Source organism: Lissotriton vulgaris, chromosome 7 (assembly GCF_964263255.1).
Source record: "Lissotriton vulgaris chromosome 7, aLisVul1.2, whole genome shotgun sequence".
NCBI classification, from domain to species: domain Eukaryota; kingdom Metazoa; phylum Chordata; class Amphibia; order Caudata; family Salamandridae; genus Lissotriton; species Lissotriton vulgaris.
The window spans coordinates 891,630,405-891,650,122 of NC_141695.1; the positions used below are offsets into that span (position 1 = coordinate 891,630,405).

At 54.1% G+C, this 19,718-nt stretch overlaps 1 protein-coding gene across 1 annotated transcript in view; it reads left to right on the forward strand.

Annotated features, from left to right (window-relative positions):
- The first annotated feature begins 14,152 nt into the window (after positions 1–14,152).
- Positions 14,153–19,718, forward strand: part of LOC147702640 (uncharacterized) — a 93,194-nt gene continuing 87,628 nt past the window's right edge. Inside the window, exons 1-2 of the mRNA XM_086929428.1 lie at positions 14,153–14,195; positions 17,543–18,111. Of these exons, the coding sequence (XP_086785554.1) occupies positions 14,153–14,195; positions 17,543–18,111 (612 nt within the window). The remainder of the gene's footprint in view (positions 14,196–17,542; positions 18,112–19,718) is intronic.

Here is a 19,718-nt window from a genome sequence, read left to right on the forward strand (position 1 = left end):
AACTCAGCGTAGTGCGGCAAAGTTTTTGAGTTACTTCTCAGAGTTCCGTTTAGTGGAACTCTGTAAACTCCATCCAGCCCTATTCAGGACCTTCACACTGGCCACCTCTGGGTGGGGAACAGCGTTTACAACGCAACTTTTACCACGCAGTACCTTTACTACGCAACATTTACAATGCAAGTCGTTACAACGACTTGCGCTGGGGGGCGCTGTAGAATAGGGAATAGTTTAATTTACTATCCAAAACCTTCCCTACTATCCACGGGGACTGGAGTTGGAATAGTAAATTAAACTATTCACTATCCAGCGCCCCCCAACGCAAGTCGTTGTAACAACTTGCATTGTAAAACATGCGTGGTAAAGGCATGTGTTGTAAAAGCATGCGTAATAACGACATACATCCCCTCTGAGTTAGCCCTGAATGACTGCTTATTGTTACAGTAAGAGGCTCCCTATAACCCACTGCATTGCTCCTAAAACTTTCCTTGAAGCCCTCAAACAATATCTGCGCTGCCACTCTTTTATTGTACACATTGAGCCATGGAACCATTGTGGACAAGATAACTGGTGGGGAAGCCTAATCTAAGACCAGGGAGTAATCCTGCTTCTTGGCATCTCTGTTTCTGGATTTCTTAAAGCACTTGGATTCAGGGTGCAAAGATAAGCCACAGAAGGAGCAGCAATGCTTAAAACTACAAGTCCCTCCTGGCCTGGTACAGGTGAACTGACTGAAATCCCAACAGGCCTCCTTCTTTGCCCCCTGCCTCCCCCCACACTGGGCTGCTAGCAGACCCTGTTCTCACATGAAATAACTGACCGGTGATAGTGTCCGCCTGGGAATGCTTTATGTGATGGAGCCATGTGATCAGCTCAATCTGATTCCATGCCAATGCTGGAAGCCTTATCCCTCCAAAACTCATTATCATACTTTGCCAATATGGCCTGATAAATTGAAAAGCCTCTAATAAAATGCCCTAAAGCCTCCTGTACCCTAACCTTGTGAGACCAGTGATTACGATCCCTAAAGTGTGACACAACTTGCCCTGCTTGGCCTCTCTCTTGTCCAATTTGCCTACCAGTAAATCAGAGATATCCACATGAGCCCCCTTCCAAATTTTCTACTTGACCTCGAATAAAAAGTGACTTCCTAACTGCCACGGCCGGACTGGGAACCGAAACCGGCCCTGTCAAGCAGCTCGGTCGGCCCTGGGGGGCGGCTGAGCTTTTTGCCATGGCCGGTTACAGCCGCTTTTGTTACAGGGGGCCGATATTGCTGCAAAACCGGCCCTCGGTACCAGAAACGCCCCCCCAGGTGATCCAAAACCGGCCCCCACCCTGGCGGCCCACCAGGGAAACGCCTGGTGCCCCCTACGGCCAGTCCAGTCCTGCTAACTGCTCACGCTCCGACCCCACTTCATCCAAACTGACGAGCGGTAAAGGAGCCCCCGTACCTGGATGAACCACTGCCTGACCTGGGGGAATCATTACTGTCACTCTAAGAAATCCTGGGTGCGCTGCCCCCCAATGCAGGGCCCACTGCTGACAGCACCAGGCCTGCTGCCTGTGGGGACCCACCCACGAGTCCGGACTTGGCATCCATTGTGCTCCCTTGAGTCCCTGTGAAGGAGGTGCAACAGCCACATCCATGCCACTGCTCAGCGCCGGGCCCCCACAACCACAGCAGACCCTTGGGTCACCTAAACCCTCCCACCAAAGTGACCTACCAAGCGCCTGGCCTTTCCTAGGTCATCAACTAGTGCCAGCCAGGGCCCCCCCTACCAAAGGGGCTGACAACATCCTGACACTAGAGAGCCACAGCAACAAACTTGTTAAACTATTTACCAAGTGTGACTGTGCAGGTCCAGCTACTGGTGCAGCTCTGACGGCTGTGGACCTAGCCCCATTCTGGACGATGCCCCCGCCTGACGTCAGACCTATTATCGCGGTGACTACCACCTGCACTGAACTTTGGCCAGACTCACTAGGCCCTGGGGTATGACCCACCGGGGAACTCCTCAACATGGTGGGGTCTGGAACACTTGACAACCCAGTGGCAGTCACTGCCTGAACCTGCTGTGCTCCCTTCCACTTACCTTGTACCATGACCCTCTTCGGGACAGGGGGAAATGCCTCTTTGGGAGGCACGGCAGTCCTCAGAGGTCTCTCCACCTGCCTCTCCGGAGCCACCGCCCCCGAAGGCTGCGACCTCAATGCAGCAATTACACCATCCATTTTTTTGTGGGGGGGATATCTTTATTTGCATTTTGTCAAACATACAGGTAACAGAAAAATATAAAAGAAAACATATATGAGGCAGGGAACAAGTGACCTGTGCAAGTGCAACAAAAGTTGTAATACGTTTTGTTGGAGCAGTAGCAAACCATGACCAGTATTAGTTCTGTACAACAGATAAAGAACAGCAGAGTGTTATTGTCAAGCAGTGCATCCAAGGTAATCTCAAGAAGGGTCGCACTGTCATGGCCGTTCTGATGACGGAGCGTTCACTTTGTCTCGACCTAGCGTCGTTGCTGTGTTCATGTGCCCAGATGTCCTTCCACATGCATGTCTGCGCCTAAAGCAATCTCACCATCCTTAGCGCCCACCCTCCAGATCAAGGCTTCCAAGAGCGCCTCAGTCCTGGACTGCTTCATAGCTGTACGCGTTCCAGTCATAGTGGCCGCTCACGGAATGATACTCCCTGGATCACAATGCCACGGCCAACCAGGTAGGATTCCCAATCAGAAGCACCCTGCACACCCTACTATCCTGTTCCCAAATCACGCTTGGACCCAGAAAGCACAATGCCACCGCCGCAGAGCCACAATAATGCCACCCACAATGTATGGCCACAAACTCATGCCCCTCACCAAAGTACCAACATGCAAATCGCCCCTCAAAACAATTCCTCCAAAATGCTGCTCCGGCGAGTGCCAGTAGGCTTCCTGCGGAACACACAATGCACACCACCCAACATAATGCCCACCGTGTGCCCACAATGCACAGTGCCCCAGTCCAGTAGTGCCAAACACAATGCCCCTACCACTGCAGCCCCCCTCACCTGCAGGAACCGCGGGCCCTAGCCAGAGCCACCACCGAGCACAAAGTGCCCAGGTCAGGTGAGCTAGGCTCAAACGCGTGCGGACCCCGGACTGGAGAATGTCTGTGCTGCTGTCCTTGACGCCAAACAATGCAGAGCAACGTGCAGAGCGGTAGCGCGCTGAACCTGCGGACAAAGAACACACAAGAAAACAGAGAGACAAGGGAAAACAAGCATTTACAATGCAATGGTTTTGCCTTTGTTAAAGTTAGAGCTATTGGCATTGCTCTTGACATTATTTTTATTTATGTTTTTTTTAACATAAATAAATGGCATTGTCATTTACAATGCCACTAGCTTTATCTATCGCAAATGACACACACAAACACACACAGAGCCCCCCCACACAGAGCCCCCCACACACAGCTACACAGAGCCCCCCACACACACAGCCCCCCACACACACAGCCACACTGAGCCCCCAACACACGCAGCCACACAGAGCCCCCCACACACACAGCCACACAAAGCTTCCTACACACACAGCCACACAGAGCCCTCCACACACACCAACACAGCACAAGCAGGCAACAGGGGCACACGGAGGCACAAGCAGGCAACAGGGGCACACAGAGGCACAAGCAGGCAACAGGGGCACACAGAGGCACGAGCAGGCAACAGGGGCACACAGAGGCACAAGCAGAAAACAGGGGCACACAGAGGCACAAGCAGGCAACAGGGGCACATGCAACAGGGGCACGAAAACGGAGGCACAAGCAGGCAACAGGGGCACGAAAACGGAGGCACAAGCAGGCAACAGGGGCACGAAAACGGAGGCACAAGCAGGCAACAGGGGCACGAAAACGGAGGCACAAGCAGGCAACAGGGGCACACGGAGGCACAAGCAGGCAACAGGGGCACACGGAGGCACAAGCAGGCAATAGGGGCACACGGAGGCACAAGCAGGCAACAGGGGCACACGGAAGCACAAGCAGGCAACAGGGGCACGAAAACAGGCACAAGCAGGCAACAGGGGCACGAAAACAGGCACAAGCAGGCAACAGGGGCACGAAAACTGAGGCACAAGCAGGCGACAGGGGCACAAGGAGGCACCAGCAGGCAACAGGGGCACACGGAGGCACAAGCAGGCAACAGGGGCACACAGAGGCACAAGCAGGCAACAGGGGCACACGGAGGCACAAGCAGGCAACAGGGGCACACGGAGGCACAAGCAGGCAACAGGGGCACACAGAGGCACAAGCAGGCAACATGGGCACACGGAGGCACAAGCAGGCAACATGGTCATGAAAACAAGCACAAGCAGGCAAAAGGGTCACAAGCATGAATTGTAATTTAGACGGGGCTGAAGTGGAGAACGGTCAGTAGGGAAGTAGTGCGGTTGGTGCAGTGGTACCAGGCCGAAAGGTGAGAGGGGCTGTCTGCACCCCAGTTTGGACAGTTTCCACTACCTAACAGGGATTGGTGGGAGGGGGGGCGTACTTCTTGCTTGCTTTAGGGCTGTTACTTTGGCTGTTACCTGCAGGAATTTGTGTGCAAACAAGGAGAAAAAACCTTAAATGTAAAATACAATTATCTTCTTACATATGGGTTTTAGTGGGAATGTGTGGCACTAATATCTAGCCAGGGTGCTGTAGACCCTACAGCAAGCAAGGCGTAAGAGCCCCCTGCCCTTCTGTCGGTAGTAGAGACCACTCATTTCTCACAGATCTGGCCCCAAGTGCCACCGCGCCTGATGCAATAGCTATGCCCCTGGGCAATAATGCTCGCATTCTAGGACTCCGCAGACAGAAAAACCCGCAATCTAAACGGCACAAGGTCAGAGTGTCCTCAGAAGCCCGGCTCTAAAATGGAGCATTCGCACAGAGCACTGGTCCGAAAATAATCTTCAAAGGGTCACCATTTATGTCAAGCTTACCGACCAGCAGACCTTCGGAATCCGTGATTTGTCCAGTGTTTACAGACCATTAGATCTTTTTTGGGACTGCCTCCAAAACAAAGGTGAAAACGTATTTTTGAAAATATCCCTATTAATGTGGCTAAAATATGACGAATCACTGGACATCAAGCTGCTCTCCCAGAAGTAAGTTTACACCACCATTTATTTTTATGTGCCTGCTTTAAATAGTATAAAGTGAATCTATTTACAGATATGCTGCACGTTATGTAGGCAATGTTTATGTTAGCAACCACATCTAAGGATTAATGCAGATCAAGGGCAACGACAAAAGTAACAGTATCAACATAAGTTTCATTTTTGCATTTCGCGTAACATAGCACTACAGTGGCAAACCGCATTACTAACAGTTCAAGCGATGACAAGCAGGGCACGCCCAAATGATTGCTTTGAATTAATACTTGTATTAGCATTTTGCAACATTAGCTTCCAGGTACCAGCTTACTAGGCAGGCCTCACACTACAGTTAATGAACAATCATTTCTGAGGGGACGATTCAATGACACTGTCAGCGGGGGGGGGGGCGGGGGGACTAGAGGGCAGGCTAACATGATGGCCGCACTGTAGTGAGGCTCTGTCAGCCCTGGAGGGAAAATGCATAAATACCTTGAATTTGCGGAGGTACCTTCGCTGCAATCACCAGCATAAAGCGGTGGAAGGTCCGGAGAGTCAATAACACCCACTGGTAGTGCAACAGAAGCAGCAGCGAGCCTGCTGGGTGCCGGGACTGGTTGCGGCCTTGGCGGCAAGGCGCCGGGCGGTCGGGCTGGGATTGGAGAGAGCCTGCTGTCACCCGCGCAGCGGGTGTGCTGGTTGGGGTGGCGAACGGACGACATATACCTGCTGGGAGCTCCGAAATCTGGCTGTGGCGAGGCAAGTAAGGCGCAGGTCCAGCAGCGGGGCTGTATCTTCCTCAACACGCGCCTATGCCCTACATTGGCTTCGGGTCGGGGCGTCACGGGCTCTGCAGCACTAATTACCTTTCAGTGAGTCTGTGACGGTCTGAAATAAGGGCTCTACAACACCCGCTGCTTGCGTCGCCTACCCAGCCGCACAGTGGAGGTGCGAACGCACTGCCCATCTGCTGGAGGAGCCACATAACGGAGAACGAGAGACACCTACAGAGCAACCCAAGCTCGCCCGCGCAGCAGTAAAAAGCAAACAAAAAAATCAAGCACTCACCTGGACTTCTTCCGGGTGCCTTCAATGGCGGACCAGATTCGGGGGCGTTCATAAAACAGCAGATCTTGGTTCCCCTTGGTGATTTCTGCCCATTACCCAGTGTAACTTAATGGTCCACTTGTTGTTCTTCTAAGCCCTCCCAGGCTCATAATGCAGGAACTGGGTGCAGTTCTCTGACAGATTTATCATTATACTGGTTAAGGCTCATCAAAAACGGCATCGGGCTCTGTACCCAAGGAACGAATGGTAATGCTAGTATCTAATAATCCAAAAAGAATTGAGCCCCGTTAGATGCATGCAGTTTACAGCAATTACTGAAACCACCATCACGTTCAGACACCATCCTTCTTAACGCCATCTCCATTACACTTAAAACGCCAGTCACAGACTCGATGTAAAAACCTATCCAGGTTGACAACTTGTTTAAGTGTTTAGCCCTCTTGCTGCACCAAGTGACGTCACAGCCATTTTCTGTAGTACAATTGCAGAACTTAGCCCCATGTCCACCGTACCAATTTAAGACACATTCCCTCTGCCTGCAGCATTTGTTGTCAACCCCCAACCCCAAAATGATCCCCCTCACTTGTGCAGTATCCAAGTGAGACCCACAACACTTACAACGGAATCAGAGGTCGCAAGAATTTATCGTTTGAAAATTCGACTTGCAGGCATATCGCTGTAAATGAAAATGACACGTTTCCTGATGAGAACCATGTCGATGGTTACATAATCTACTTCACGTTAATGCACGGTTCAAGTTGAACGAATAACTGCACAAAAAAGGTGCACCTACTACAACACTTGTAATAACGGTTTTGCTTCCAACAACTCCACCGAAAGCAAGCACCACGTCCTCCACAGGACCTAGGACAGCAACTTCCTCAAACTCCCACTACTCCCTCCTCAACACACCCAAAAAATGCATCTCCATCCAGAACTCACGGCACTACACAAACAAAAGATGACGAAGAAGGAGAATTTCTGCAGACCAGCTGAGATGACAGCACCTCACCTCTCACGACATCCCTCCAAGGTGGTACTTCACACACATAAGCACACAGGACAACGCCTCTCCAAGGCAGGGGTGCACTTATACTAAGGCACCAAGGTCCAAAACAAAACCAGATAAACTGGCTTCCAGAAAGCAGTTCCCAGTCTGATCAGATCTGCTCTTTTCTGCCTTCCTGACCCTCCAGGTTCACCCAGTCTATTGCCATCTCACCCGAAGTGCCCCCTTCAGCCTCTATCCCTGTACGTCCTTCTTTCAGTCTCCTGTGGGTATGCGCTTCCAAGTCTCCGCTCCCTCTACAGAAACCATTCCGTTGTCCCGTCTCTCCCTCCCTGCCCCTTTCCCTAATGAAGGCTTACCTCTCCAGGATGCATACAGGCAGCGCTGGGACTACTGTGCTGCTGGCTGCGGACGACAGCCCCGGCCTTGCTACTGGCTCCAGTGCCTGCGCTGCCGCCGCCCCTCTTGTTCTTCCTGCGCTTGGCTCCTCGCTTAGCGTCTGCAGGGCTCATGATCAATGGCGGGGCGGGCGGGGAGGCTGGGATTCAGCCGGCTGGAGGAGACCGGACAGAAGAAGCTGTCAGCAGCCAAGGGTTCACGACAGGAACTTCCAGCCTCAGCGCCAGAAGCAGAGTTGGACTTCAATATGGAGGACACAAGGGGGAACAAGAACTACCGTGACAGGGCATCTTGGCTGATCTAATCCCTCGGGCAGCTCTTCGCACGGCGACGGCGAAAGGGGGAGGCCAGCATCAGGAAACAAGCGGGAGGGAGCGGGAAAGGGGGAGGAGAGACGCAGAAGACGGCCGGAGCAGGAAGGCGGGTGCCGGCAATGCCGGAACAGATTCGGGGGCGTTCCCGGCTTTTGGCTGACGTCGCGTGACGTAGCCAAAAGCCAAAAATTCTCGGGAACGCCCCCGAATCTGGTCCGACATTGACGGACAGGCCCGTCTTCCAATGGCTAGCCTCCATTTATGGAGCTAGCCAATGAAAGACGGAGGCCGTTCCTGTCTCCCGTATACAACTCAAGAGGTTTTCGCCTGCGCGAAAAAGATGCGCAGAGCGCATCTTTTCGCCAGGCAAAACCTAATAAAGGACATTCCGCTGGCCCTTGTGGCAGGAGCAGCAAGGGCAGTGTCCCTGCCAGACGGCGATCGGGAGCGGACAAACCTGACCGCTGCCTCTGGCCCACTTTTATGGGTGGGAATTCGTGGTCCAATCGGACAACCGTCCTAATGCATATCAAATGCCTTCCAAGATCACAGCCCCGCACAGAGGCAATCGCTGCCCTTAATGTTGAGGGGCGGCAGCCGGCCCGGCGAAACAACTCTTTTAGAGTGATCTTCAGACTTTGGGTCGCAAGCTTAGCATTGTTCTTCCACTTGGCCTGTGCTTGTCGACTGCCATGCCTTTAAGAAATAGCTAATGCCTCCCTGCCTCGTCTAATGACCATTTTAACTTTCAGTCCTTTCCCTTAAGAACCAATAAGAACACTCAAACATAAACAAGGCACCTGCATTCTGCACATTTTCAGAATGGCTCATCAAAGACCTCTACGACACTGGAATGAGCTGTACCACCGATGAGCAGGAGCGGTTCCTTTGCTATGGCTTTCAAGCAGTGCAAAGTAGAAACAAAAAATGATAATGACTTTGAGTTATTACCATTTTATGTTTGTGCAGCTTTGCGGGTAGACAGGGCTGCTCTGCTCTCAGAGCAGGGCAGGGGAGGTGAGGTTTGCTCACTCTTAAGTGTGCAATAACTGTTTGGTCAGCCCTCTTGGGTCGCCCAAACCAGTCATGCACACTTCCCTGTTTTCAATGCAAGCTACATTACAGCCTGTGTGGAAAACTTGCCCAGACCCCTCATTCCGTGGTTGAGCGTCAAATCAGGATGCTCTAAACCAAAGTCAGGAGAGCCTGGGTGGCTACTAATCACAATGCTGCATTGCCCGGCTGTGATTGGTCAGTGGGGCCTGGCTGGGCTTCCTGTTCCTCGAGGAGAGCAGGAGCATAGACGCCGGACCCAGCAGCAAGGTAAGTCCATTTTTTTATTATATGCACCCTCCAAGTCCACCCTCGCGCCCTGCCACCCACGAGCCATGCCGGCCGCCACTGCCGAGGAGTGAGTCAGTTGTACGACAGACTATTGCTAGCAAAGTTATCATCTGACTATAGAAGAAGACAAGTCTTCAAACCTAAAGGATGGTTAAGAGACTGTGCTCTCACTCTATGGAAGGGACAAACATAAGAATAGAAAGGCAAGCTGTCAAATAAGAAGCAAGCTTAGGGAGCTGCAATAAAGCCATCCAATGGTAAGCCGTTGGCTGGCTCTAAGCGCACTGTATGTTTATGGGATGTTTCACAAGAGGTCGTTCACCTCCAGGCTGCTAAAAACGGTCTTGTAGATGAGATGGAATGATCTAATGCTCAGTACAGAGAGTCTGGAGTGCGACCCCAATGCCACTTGTCTACTACATCTGGGACTGAAAGAACCGTCTGTTCCACGGCTGCAAGGACAACTTTGGCAGCGCAGTTGCCCTTCATGAACCTGATAATCAATATAAAGGAGCTTTATGATCTCTTCTGCCGCCTTCCCTTACTGAACTCATTTCAAATCCGAAGAAAGACCAAGACAATCAAAATTTTACAATCTTCTGCCAAGAGGTAGGGTGGAAACCCTACATTTGGGAAGCTCCCTCCTCATTTTGAGATGGTAGGCATCAGTGTTCGAAGAACAAAAATAAATGTATTGGAACTATGGTACAGGATGCAAAGCCGGGGGGGGGAGGGGGACATAGCATTTGCCATTGGGGTGGTATGTGTACATAGAGAAATTTATCCTGGATTTAAGTATTATGTTGGGCATGTAAGTGCACACAGAATATCTAACATAAAGCCAGAAAGAATGGTGCGGTTGCACATTGTTTCCACCCTTCACAGAATATACCAAATGTGCTTACAGGCAGAACCATGAGCTTCTTGTATTTTTGTTGTATGTCTTGTATCATCAGCATTTATCCTGCCCATGTATTTGTTGATGAATTGCTGTCCTATGCAGGCGATAGTCAGGTCTTTGTTAAAGCAGAAGGGGACAGTATGAATGCCCATACAGTTACCCAATGTTTTGAAGAATTACAACTCAGGATGGACTACAACTCCCTTAAGGAATACAAATGCAACAGAACTTCTGGTGAGAACTAGACATAGACTACAAAGCACAGATGCTAAAGTGGTGACCGCTACATTGTTTGACCAATATACCAACTCAAAAGAAAATGTGAAAAGTCTCGGAATTTGATTAGACACCCAGGTGTCAAAACAGGAACAGCTCCCACACGAGGTACAAAGCAACCCACCTAACAGTTCAGGAAAGTGTCATAACATTATGGGTGGAGGCAAGCTTCCCACAAGTAGAGGAAAAACTGTAACAGAGAGCATAGAAATAATAAAGACTGTGGGGCACATTTACAAGGAACTGACGCATCTGCGTAGGCTGCATTGTTTGCGCAGCCGTTGTGTAAACAAACTTGACTCAATGGTGGTGCAAAGAAGCTCAAGGGGCTTGTAAATCTACCCCTGTATTAAAAAGATGTCTGTATACTCATTTACTCCAGTCCTGAACCCCTTGAAGAGCAGCTGCACTCTTTCCCCCCTGGCTCATCACATGATCTTGGCTCCTTGAATGCTATATATCTTCTGCAACATTTCAACAAAAGGCTTTGTCCCTACTATTATCTGGTACTGCCCAGGCCGCCATCAGCAAGTCTGTCTGTAATTCGGCCTGACAGCAAGATGAGAGCCCACCAGATGACATCAAAGAAGGGATGCTCTTATGGGAAAAGAGAAAAACTGCAGGGTAGAACAGATGCACAATACAGCTGTAGACTTTAGCCCTCATACTGTAACCCCACCGAGGAACACCTTTAAATTCCACAGATTATGTTCCCCTAGATGCCTAGTGTGTTCCTTCCACCTCAAAACTATTGCTGCTTTATCGCCCCCAAAGCCCCTAAAATGTTAGAGGTTCAACTCATTTCCTTCCTGATGGCTCACACCTACCTAATGCGACACCTGCGCTTCCTTCGGTACAGCACCTTCACAATCACCCTCACAGACACCTTCAGCTCGAACTTTGAGGCCACCTCGTGCCCACCACGCTGAAGGTTGCAGACCTGGTGCTGAAACTCAATAGCTTATGTACTCCCTTTACCAGGGTATTTCTGTGATGCTGGAAAAGTGCTGGCACTCTCTCATTTAAAAGTATTGAACTCCCCTGATAAATGCAGGCACTATTCCTTACTAATTAAAGAACTGCAGTCACTCATTAAAAGCGAGTACTCGCCCATTTAGAGCTCTGTTGCAGAAAGTATCATGAACACTCCCGTGACACTAGCGTACAATGTTCACCGTAATTGCCTGGTAATGCATCACTCGCGCCCTCTTTTCAAAGTACCGGCTTTTGTTCCTCTGCGCTGCTGAGCACTTGTGCGCCTCTGCGATAAGGCATGTGCGCAGCATCTCTGTTTGAGAGGCACACCAAATAAATATTGAAAGCACTCATTAGAATGCTTCCTCCTGCTGCGCAGGCCGCCTCCCCCTCCCGCTTCCTCCGCGGCCCCCACCCCCGGGACTCGCTGTTCTCGCACTTCCCACGCTCCCCACACACGCCACGTGCCGAGGCACCCGGCGCTGCGGGCCCGAGCCGCCCACCCCTGCCCCAGCAGACCCTGTGCCATCCCAGCTCCAGCCCCGCTTCTCGGAGAATTCCTCGACTGCGGCTTCCGGGAAATGGGGGTGGCGGGAACTGAACGGCGCGCGAGGTGTGATGAGGCGCGCATTCCATCGAGAACCATACTGCCACCCACGAAGGGGAAAGGCGGGGCAGCGACACAGAGGCAAAACTCGTGGGTGGAAGAAACCGAAAGGAAATGTGGGGGCTGAGTGTGGGGGAGTCGTCCCTGCCACCCACCATTTATTGGCTGTAGTGGGGCGGTGCGCAGGACTCGGGTGTACTGGGTGTGTGGTGTGCCGGGCCCCGGGGGAAGCAGAGTCGCAGACTAGTCTTCCCCCGGGGTCATTCGCGCATGGGATAGGCCAGGTAGGGGAAGGGGAGGAGTTAGGGGGTGGGTATTTAGGCGCAGGGGAGGAAGTGAACTTCCTCTTCCTGCGCCTGGCACCATCGGGAGGGTTCAAGAAAGGGAGGTTAGTTAGTGTGCAATTTTTTGGGGAAAGTGTAGTGTAGTGGGGGCATTTTTGTGCGAGTCATAGGCGGCGTGGGCTGTTTCACGGCAGCCGATTCTTTCCTCACGCCGATAGCGTGCATTTTGGCGAGATGTCGGGCGTCTCAGCGGAGGAGGTGCGTCAGGCCTTATTGCTTCTTGCGCGGGCCGGGAGGGAGGACCTCATACTGCCGGGGGTGTTAGAGCAGGCCTGGGTGGGGGCCACCAGGGGCACGCGCGCTGCCTCGGCCGGTGTGAAGGCCGCAGTCGTGGCTTGCCAGGAGGATGAACAGGACGTGAGGGGGCAGGGAGGCGATCGGAGGGGGGGCGGAGCGCCCAGGGACACGGCGAGGGGGGGAAAACGGAGGAGCCTGCCCACGCGGGCTTTCCCTTCCCTGGAGTTTCTGCCTGGGGCCTCGGGGGCTGCTGTTGGGGCCGCGCCCCAGCTCTTGGGGCCTGAGCACGTGCCGGCCGGCGACGTGCAGGGTGAGGGACAGGCAGACAGCCTCACTGGGCAGGTGGTAGTGCCTGGGGGGGTTCTAGGAGACCAGGAGGCTCGGGATTTCGGCGGTGAGGCTGGCCCTTTCACACTGGGGGTTGATTTGTCTGTGGGCACCGGGAGGGCGGGGGTAGGGCAGGATGTGCTGGCCCCCATCGACCTGTCCACCAGCTCCAGGGTGGGCACCCCTGCCCCAGCAAGGCAGGTGCCGGCTGGGGACCTGGGGAACAAGGGTGGGCCTTCCAATTTTGTCACTTTGGGAGGGGGGCCCGGTTGGGCCCCTGTTTTCCCGCAGATGGGGTTTTACCCCCCGGGGCGTGAATTTTTTGGCTATGGCCTGCCCATCCCCCCCCCCCCAGATCTGGGGCGCCACTTCCTGGGAAGACAGGGCCCGGGGAGAGAGGATTTTGGAGCAGATTCAGGAGGTCAGGTGGGCCGAAGGGTCCAGAGCCAGGGTGGGCGCGGTGTGGCACCGGGAGGTGGATGAGTGCCCCTCCCCGACCTCTGAGGAGGAGCGGGAGGCGGACAGGGAAGAGGAACTTAGGAGAGTCAGGGCAAGGAAGTCGGTGGAGGACCCCCCTCCCCCGAGCAGCATGGCAGGTGTAGGGACGGCCAGGACGGCTACGAGGCCCGATGGTGCTGGGGCCCACTCAGGTTCGAGCGACCTGAGGGGCGGGAGGGGATCCAAGCCGGCTGCTGCTGGCAGAGCTCGGGGGTGCCTGGCGGAGCGCAAGACGGCTTCGAGACGCAGGACAGAAGCAGCAGGGCAGTCTGCGGCGGCTGTCCCTCCACCGAGGGCTCGGGCTCCTGCGGCGAGTGGGGAGATTGGCGTGCGTGTGCAGAGGAGTGTGCAGAAAGGTGTGAAGAGGGCAGTGAAGGAGGTGGAGAATGTGGGTGTGGATCTGGACCCGGTGCTTGAGTTGGATTATGGTGCGGAGAGTGATGAGCTGGAGGATGGGGAGGTGCGGGATGACCTGGAAGGCGTAGGGCGCGCGGCGGACAACGGCGACCTTGGTGTTTTACAGGCCCCAGCGCAGATGAAGCCTAAGGCGAGGACGGCGGAGGTCCAGACGACTGTGCCCAGAGGCCGACCGAGGGTCCGGACGGAGACACTCACAGGTGAGGGTGCCTGGTGGGCAGCCTGGGATGACGGCCCGCGGGGGGTGGAGGGGCGTAAGAGGACTTGCAGGTCGGTGGGGGTAGGCGAGGGTTCGGTGCGGGAGGCGGGGATGCCATCGGGCGGTCCACCGGAGGATGGTAAGAAGGTGGACGGTAAGTTGGTGACCTTGGGGGTGCAGACGGACAAACCGGAGGGGAAGGAGGAGAAAGGGCTGAAATTGCCAAAAAAGCTGCCATATATGGGTCTGGCTATGCCGCTGGGGTCCCATCTGACTGAAAAACTTAAGGAAAGGATTTGGAAACATGAATTTGTGGATGTCTTTAAGTTGCTACACAGGGAGGTGCAGGCTAAGGAGGGGTCCAAGGAGGAGGAGTGGGAGCGGACGAGGCGCCCTCGGGTACCGGTGACTATGGAGAACTGGACGTCCGCTTTCCTCATTTTTGCGAGTGTGTACTGCCAGAAGTATTTAGACAGGGCGATTGCGCTTTTTAAATACATGGACATTATTCGTAAGGCCCAGATGCAGTTCGGGGGTTTTGCCTGGCTGAGCTATGATGAGGAGTTTAGGGCCAGGGTCAGCGCTAATCCAGAAAAGTGTTGGGGTGAAGTGGATCAGGAGCTGTGGGTTCAGTGGATGGCGTCTACGCACTCCACTGCGTCCACGCACACGGCCAGTGGGCTGCCGGTGCTGTATCGGTCCTTTCCGCCGCGTCCCGCCCAAGGCGGGGCGGGGGGTGGATCTGTGCCCAATTCCATCGTCTCAGGGCAGCAGTCTAAACCAGGGGGATATAGCACAGGGGCCTGTTGGAGCTACAACAGGGGGTATTGTTCCCGTTATCCCTGTAAGTTCAAGCACGAGTGCTCGAAATGCGGCGGGAAGCATGCCCTTACACAGTGCCTCACACTCACCATGCCCTCGGAGCAGTGGAGGAATGCTAGAGGGCGGGGCCATCCTGGACAGAAGGGCTCCTACACCGGTTAGGGTGGAGGTGATGGCTCCTTGGCTCTCGTGTTATCCGGACCAGGAGGCGGCGGCGCGCCTTTTTTGGGGTTTCACGGAGGGTTTTCGGGTGGGCTATCAAGGTCCCAGGGAGCGACGTTGGGCTGACAACCTGAGGTCTGCCAAGGAATTGCCGAGTGTAGTGTCTGCTAAGTTGAGGAGGGAGGTTGAGGAAGGAAGGGTGGCAGGCCCGTTTACTGACTGGCCTTTGGAGGATTTGATCGTCTCTCCGTTGGGGGTGGTCTCGAAGAAGGAGGAAGGGGAGTTCAGGATGATACACCATCTCTCATGGCCTGAGGGCCAGTCAGTGAACGACTTTATTGCAGAGGAGGATTCTAGAGTGCTCTATGCGTCGGTGGACGACGCGATCCGTCTGGTGAGGGTGTGTGGGTCAGGGGCTGAATTGGCGAAGTGTGACATCAAGTCAGCCTTTCGCTTACTGCCTATTCACCCGGCGGATTTCTCGCTCCTGGGTATGCAGTTTGGGGGGGCCATCTACGTGGACAAAGCTTTGCCCATGGGGTGCGCCATCTCCTGCGCTCTGTTCGAGCTCTTCAGCACTTTCCTGCAGTGGGTTGTGGTGCGAGTCAGTGGGTGTCAGGAGGTTACGCACTATTTGGATGATTTCCTCTTCCTGGGAAGGGCCGGTTCCGGGGACTGCGGCAGGGCCCTGTCGCGGTTCCAGGAGATGGCCTTTCAGTTTGTGGTGCCTCTGGCGCCGGAGAAGACGGCTGGTCCCAGCTGTTGCCTCACCTTCCTGGGGATCGAACTGGACTCGGTGCAGTGGATGGCACGCCTCCCTGCTGCCAAGGTGAAGGAGATACTGGCTTGTCTGGACTGGGCAGTGGGGGAGAAACGAATTCCTTTGAGGGCAGTTCAGAAACTTCTAGGTTTCCTTAACTTTGCATGTAGGGTAGTGCGCGCAGGGCGGACGTTCTGCAGGCGGCTCGGCATGGCCATGTCGGGGGCAGTGCTTCCACATCACAGGGTCAGGATTTCCATGGGAGTGAGGGCTGACTTGAGGACATGGATAACATTCTTGCAGGACTTCAATGGTGTGTCCCTGGAGTTTGATGAGGAGAGGGCGGTCTGGCAATGCCAAATTTACTCCGACGCAGCTGGAGCGGCGGGGTTTGGTGTTTTCTGGGATGGGAGGTGGTGTGCGGAGTGCTGGCCGGCTCAGTGGACTAACCAAGGGAGGAGCATTGCTTTCCTGGAATTCTTCCCTTTATTGGTGGCTCTGGAGGTGTGGGGGGAGGAATTTCGGAACAGGACTGTGCTCTTCCACGTTGACAACATGACGGTGGTGGACCTGGTGAATCATCAGAGGGCGAGGGACCTGAGAGTGCTGCGGCTGTTGCGTAGGTTCATGCTGGCTTGTTTGCGGTTGAATGTGGTGTTTCGGGCGAAGCATGTCCCTGGAGCGAATAATGACATTGCGGATGCTTTGTCTCGTTCGCAGTGGCAGCGGTTCCGGCACCTGGCACCGGGAGCGGACGCTTGCAAGACCGAGCTGCCGGCCGGCATCTGGGCCTTGGGGGAGTGAGGATGATTGGACTGGTGGAAGGTTCACTTGCTGAGACGACGAGGAGGACATATCGTTTGGCATGGTCTGACTTTAGCGCTTTCATGGGCTGGAACCCGGAGTGTGTGGTGGGTGAGGATTCGGTGGTGAGACAGGGGCTCAGGCGCTTTGTGTTGGTATGTATTGACAGGGGCTTGACTGCGGCCACGATTTCCGGTAAACTGGCGGGGATTTCGTTTTACTGTGTTTTGTTTCTGGGGTTTGATCCAACTAAGGATATCTTGGTGAGCAGGATGTTGCGAGGTTGGGGCAGGGAGCGTGTGAGTGGGGGGGGCAGACTGCGGGAGGCAGTGACTTTTGAGCTTTTGGTCCGGCTGGTTGGGGTGTTGCCGGAATGTTGCTATGACCTGGTTGAGGCTGGTCTTTTCCGTTTGTGTATGGTATGGATGTTTTTCGGGGCGTTCCGAGTGTCTGAGTTGTTGGGTACGAGGGGACTGGCTGGCAGGCTGTTTGAGGAGATCCGGATGGATGGGGGCCGACTGGGGATATGGTTGCGGTGCTCAAAGACTGATCAGTTGGGTAGGGGCAAGTGGGTGTGGCTGAATGAGACGGAGGGCGGGGCGGTATGCCCGGTGGCTGAATGGCGGTCTTTTCTGGGGACGGTGAGTGTGGTGCGGGGGGAGATTTTTTGCCATGCAACAGGCGCGAGACTGACGGCGGGCCAACTTTTGGCGGTGTTACGCAAGGCTTTGCGGAGATTGGGTATGGATGCTTCTGGTTTCGGGACTCACTCTTTTAGGATTGGGGCGGCGACGGCTGCGGCTAGGCTGGGGTGGTCATGGGACAGGATTAGACGGATTGGGCGTTGGAAGTCGCGCTGCTGCGAGAAGTATGTGAGGAGGTGAGGTGGTCCCAGGCAGGTGTTGGCTGTGTTTATTTGTTGTTGCCTTTTTCTAACATCCTTTTCTTTGTAGGTTGCGTGGGTGGACCGGGCGGTAAGACGGTGACTTGGATTGTGGGGCACTCCTTCGTGCATTGGGCCTCCAAATATGCTGAGCGACAGGTTTACGGCCGTAACCTGGGACTGAAAGGACACTTGCACGAGGTACAATGGTGGGGCAAAGGTGGCATGCGATGGGGGGCACTACTGCCCTGGCTCGCGAAAATGGTCCCGCAGAGGGGATGCCCTGATTTGTTAATTATACATCTGGGGGAGAACGACCTGGTGCAGCTGTCCGGATTGGCGCTTTTGCAACTCATGCAACGGGACCTGGATGTTTTGAAAGGCAGGCTGGCTGGGACCTGCTTTGCTTGGACGGAATTGGTCCCCAGAAAAGTGTGGAGAGGGGCTGTGAAGCATGGGGCCATCGAGAAAGCTCGAAGGAAGCTCAATAGGGCCATGAGACTTTACTGCTGTGACAGAGACATTAAGGTTATTGCACATGGTGGGATTCGACTGGAGGAGCCTTTAGTTTTCAGGGACGACGGGGTGCACTTGTCCCAGCTTGGCAATGCGTATTATATGATGGAGATGAGAGACGTGGTGAGCAAGTTGTGGAATGAGGCTATCTGGTGTAGGAGGGAGTGACTGCGGGAATGTGTGTGCTGACAGCGGACCTGGAAGGGGGTGGGGCAGTGAACCGCCCTACAAGGGGTTTCACTGGTTGGCAGGATTTGAGGGGACAGGGGGGTCAAGAGCGGGCACACCCATCCCTTGGGGGGGAGAGTTCCTAGGGCGGATAGAAGTTTGAATGGCAGGACGTAAGGAGTGGGCTGGATGACAAGTGATTGAGGGGCAAGAATAATGGCATGGTTGGAGCCTCTAGGGGTTGATGATGGAGCGGAACGACTGAAACGAATGAGGGGAGTGTGAGTGGGGGTTTGTTGTTGTTATTATGTTGTTGTTACTGTTATGTACAGATTACGCAGTTCTGGTCTAATAAAATGGCCTTTTACGCTGACACTGCGTGGTCTGTTTTATTGCGCGATGCCGGGCCCCGGGGGAAGCAGAGTCGCAGACTAGTCTTCCCCCGGGGTCATTCGCGCATGGGATAGGCCAGGTAGGGGAAGGGGAGGAGTTAGGGGGTGGGTATTTAGGCGCAGGGGAGGAAGTGAACTTCCTCTTCCTGCGCCTGGCACCATCGGGAGGGTTCAAGAAAGGCCGCCCACCCACCCGGCAGTTGGAGGTGTGTTGGGTTGGTCCATAGCGTTGCCAGTTTAGGCCAGAGCTGCAGTAGGCAGGATTTGAGGGGACAGGGGGGTCAAGAGCGGGCACACCCATCCCTTGGGGGGGAGAGTTCCTAGGGCGGATAGAAGTTTGAATGGCAGGACGTAAGGAGTGGGCTGGATGACAAGTGATTGAGGGGCAAGAATAATGGCATGGTTGGAGCCTCTAGGGCTTGATGATGGAGCGGAACGACTGAAACGAATGAGGGGAGTGTGAGTGGGGGTTTGTTGTTGTTATTATGTTGTTGTTACTGTTATGTACAGATTACGCAGTTCTGGTCTAATAAAATGGCCTTTTACGCTGACACTGCGTGGTCTGTTTTATTGCGCGATAGGTTGCTGTACGGTCGGCAGTGCGTGGGAGGATTGGAGCACGGTGCAGAGGGATGACAGAGTTTAGGTGGGGTAGGAGAGGAATTGGGGGTATCTGGTATAGAGGAGAAGGGGGGGAGCAGTGTGGAATGAGTTGGAATGGGAAGCTGTGGGTGTCAGGTGTAAGGCAGAAGGGTGTGGTCTGCAGCGTATTGGGGAAGAGGAAAGCGTGTAAGACAAGGGAGTAACCAGAAAAATAAAATACCCCCACCATTTTGAAATCCATCTATCCTTCCACCCACCCATCTTTGAAGTTCTTATGCTACACACCCTCGATAGTGGCACCTCCCTCACCCATGCTTATGCTGATAAAGTGTGGGGGAGGGGGAAGGGGGTTTCCTGACGCCCCTCGTATGGTGAGTGGAACGAAGAGGGTGCAGAACTGGGAAGAGTCAGGGTCAAGGAAGCCTCAGGCAGGGCACAGGAGAGTCAGGATGCGTAGTGGAAGGTGCAGGGTATGGCATAGGGATGATTTGTACGGGAAGTAGAGAGTAGGGGCACTATGTGCACGACAGAAGGGGGACGGTGAAGGGGGAGCATGGGGCAGAACGG